Below are 2,044 nucleotides of genomic sequence, written 5' to 3' on the forward strand. Positions count from 1 at the left end.
CCATGTTGAGCCATTTCACCTATTCGTTTTGGAGAGTTCCCTGTGAGTAACCTTGCTAGTAGCTCCGCTGACAGCTGTGAGAATCCATGGCTGCATGCGTGCAGTGAGCTGTGCATCTGAGGAGTTAGCCTGATGTCATTTTAGGAGAGCGTGAGGGGTAGTTACAGTAAGAGCTAAGGCGCTTTGACCTACGGAGGGAGAAGCAACGGGGCATCTACCACCCAGCGGAAGGACCCCTAATAAGGTAGAAGCTATCCCAAAAGGGGGGAGGGGAACGAAAAAAGAGAAAAAAGTGAAACGCTCCAAAGAAATGGGTAGCACAGAAGGGGGAGACCAACCTGAGGGGGAAGCTGCAGAAAATTCAGCTAAAGGCAAAGGAGAAAGCCATGTGGAAAACAAAACGGACGATCTCGACGAGGCGAGCAGCCTCCTCGCTAGCCTCGCCAACGTGGTGGACCAGGAAGACGTGGACAAAGTAAACAGTAGGGGAAACAAAAAAACCAAAAAGGAAAAAAAAAAGAAAAAAGAGAATATCTAAAGGAAAAGAGGAAGAAGAACAGACCAGAAGAAAAAAAAAAGAAAAGAAAAAAAAAAAATGAACTGTTGAAAACGTTAAATAATCTGAATTCAAGTGAGAGGATACAGTTTCTAATGGAAAGGAGAGCTTTACAGGAAGAAAAAAAAAAGGAGGCAACAATTTTTAATGAAGGCATACAATGAGGGATATAAAATCTGCTACAACTGTAGCTTTTTAAATCAGATGGGAGAGAAGGAAGTATCCAGTTTAGCTAAGCAGGTTTTTTTGGGCTACCACTACATGATCAAGGAGCAGTTACCTGTGCAATTTCATTTTACCAGCTTGACGAGCACCGACGAATTCTACACGCAGCTCACAGAGAAGTATGCGCTGGGGAAGTGGCGTGTCCACATTCACTCGGAGGACTACTGGGATTTGTTCCCGCGGGAGAAGATTGTCGTGCTATCCCCCGACGCGGAGGAGGTGAGCGGTGGAGCGGTTAAGCCGTCGTCTTCACTGCACTGTGTGTGCTACACGGGACCGACCACAACCGAACGAAAAGAAAAGAAAAGAAACAAAACAAAACAAAACAAAACAAACCAAACCAAACCAAACCAACCAAACCAAACCAAACCAAACCAAACCAAACCAAACCAAACCAAACCAAACCAAACCAATCCAATCCAATCCAAACCATACCAAACTGAACCAATCCAAACCTCCTCCCCCCCTGTAGGAACTGACCGAAGTTCGAGACGACGAGGTGTACATCATTTCTGCGCTGGTCGACCGGAGCGTTTCCAAGGTGACTGTTCCCATCGGAGGGGCGACATCACTCGTTTGAGCGGATGCACTCGTAATAGACCACCTAAGCGTGGATGAGCAGGATGAACAGGATGAGCACTTTGCAGGCCATTCCTCCCCCCTCCTGCACTTACCAGTGAATCAATTGTTGACACGCCCTTTTTGTACTTCCCTTCGCCCCTCCTCAGAATTTGTCCTTCTACCAGGCGTCCCTGCACAACTTAGTGACGAAGAAGTTACCCATGGAGGTATGTATCATCTGAGAAAAAAAAAAAAACATTTAAAAAAAAAAAAAAAAAAAAGCTATTTAAAAAAAAAATACCATTGAACCACCCCCAACAGGGAGGGGAAATATGCCCCACCTCTACCCCCCAGATGGTCCATTCAGCGAGCTGGACGGTATAATCTTCCTACGTTTTGACTTTAACATTCTATTCTTCATAACTCCATTTTTTTTCTCCCACTCACACAGAAATATTTTAAAAAAAGGAAAAGCAACGTACTGAACGTTAACACTGTGGTGGAAATTTTAATCAGTTTTTTAAAAAACAAAAACTGGATGAAAGTTTTCGAGAAGTGTGTGCCACAAAAAAAAGTGCTCTGCTTTTGCTATGGCGCCTCAGAGGAGGGACACAGAGATGAAGAGGCAGACGCGGGTGACGGGAAAAAAACAGACGAACGGTGTTTAGAGGATAACGGAAAGAAGTACGTCCACCCGGATCC

At 45.0% G+C, this 2,044-nt stretch overlaps 1 protein-coding gene across 1 annotated transcript; it reads left to right on the forward strand.

The window, feature by feature from the left end:
* Positions 1-703: 703 nt before the first annotated feature.
* PCYB_092520 (tRNA methyltransferase) lies at positions 704-1,249 on the forward strand (the record flags this gene model as incomplete). The annotated part of the gene is made up of 1 exon (XM_004222365.1): positions 704-1,249. A coding segment is annotated over one exon (546 nt), but the record flags the coding sequence as incomplete, so codon positions are not given.
* Positions 1,250-2,044: the final 795 nt, after the last annotated feature.

Source organism: Plasmodium cynomolgi, chromosome 9 (assembly GCF_000321355.1).
Source record: "Plasmodium cynomolgi strain B DNA, chromosome 9, whole genome shotgun sequence".
Taxonomy (NCBI): Eukaryota; Apicomplexa; class Aconoidasida; order Haemosporida; family Plasmodiidae; genus Plasmodium; species Plasmodium cynomolgi.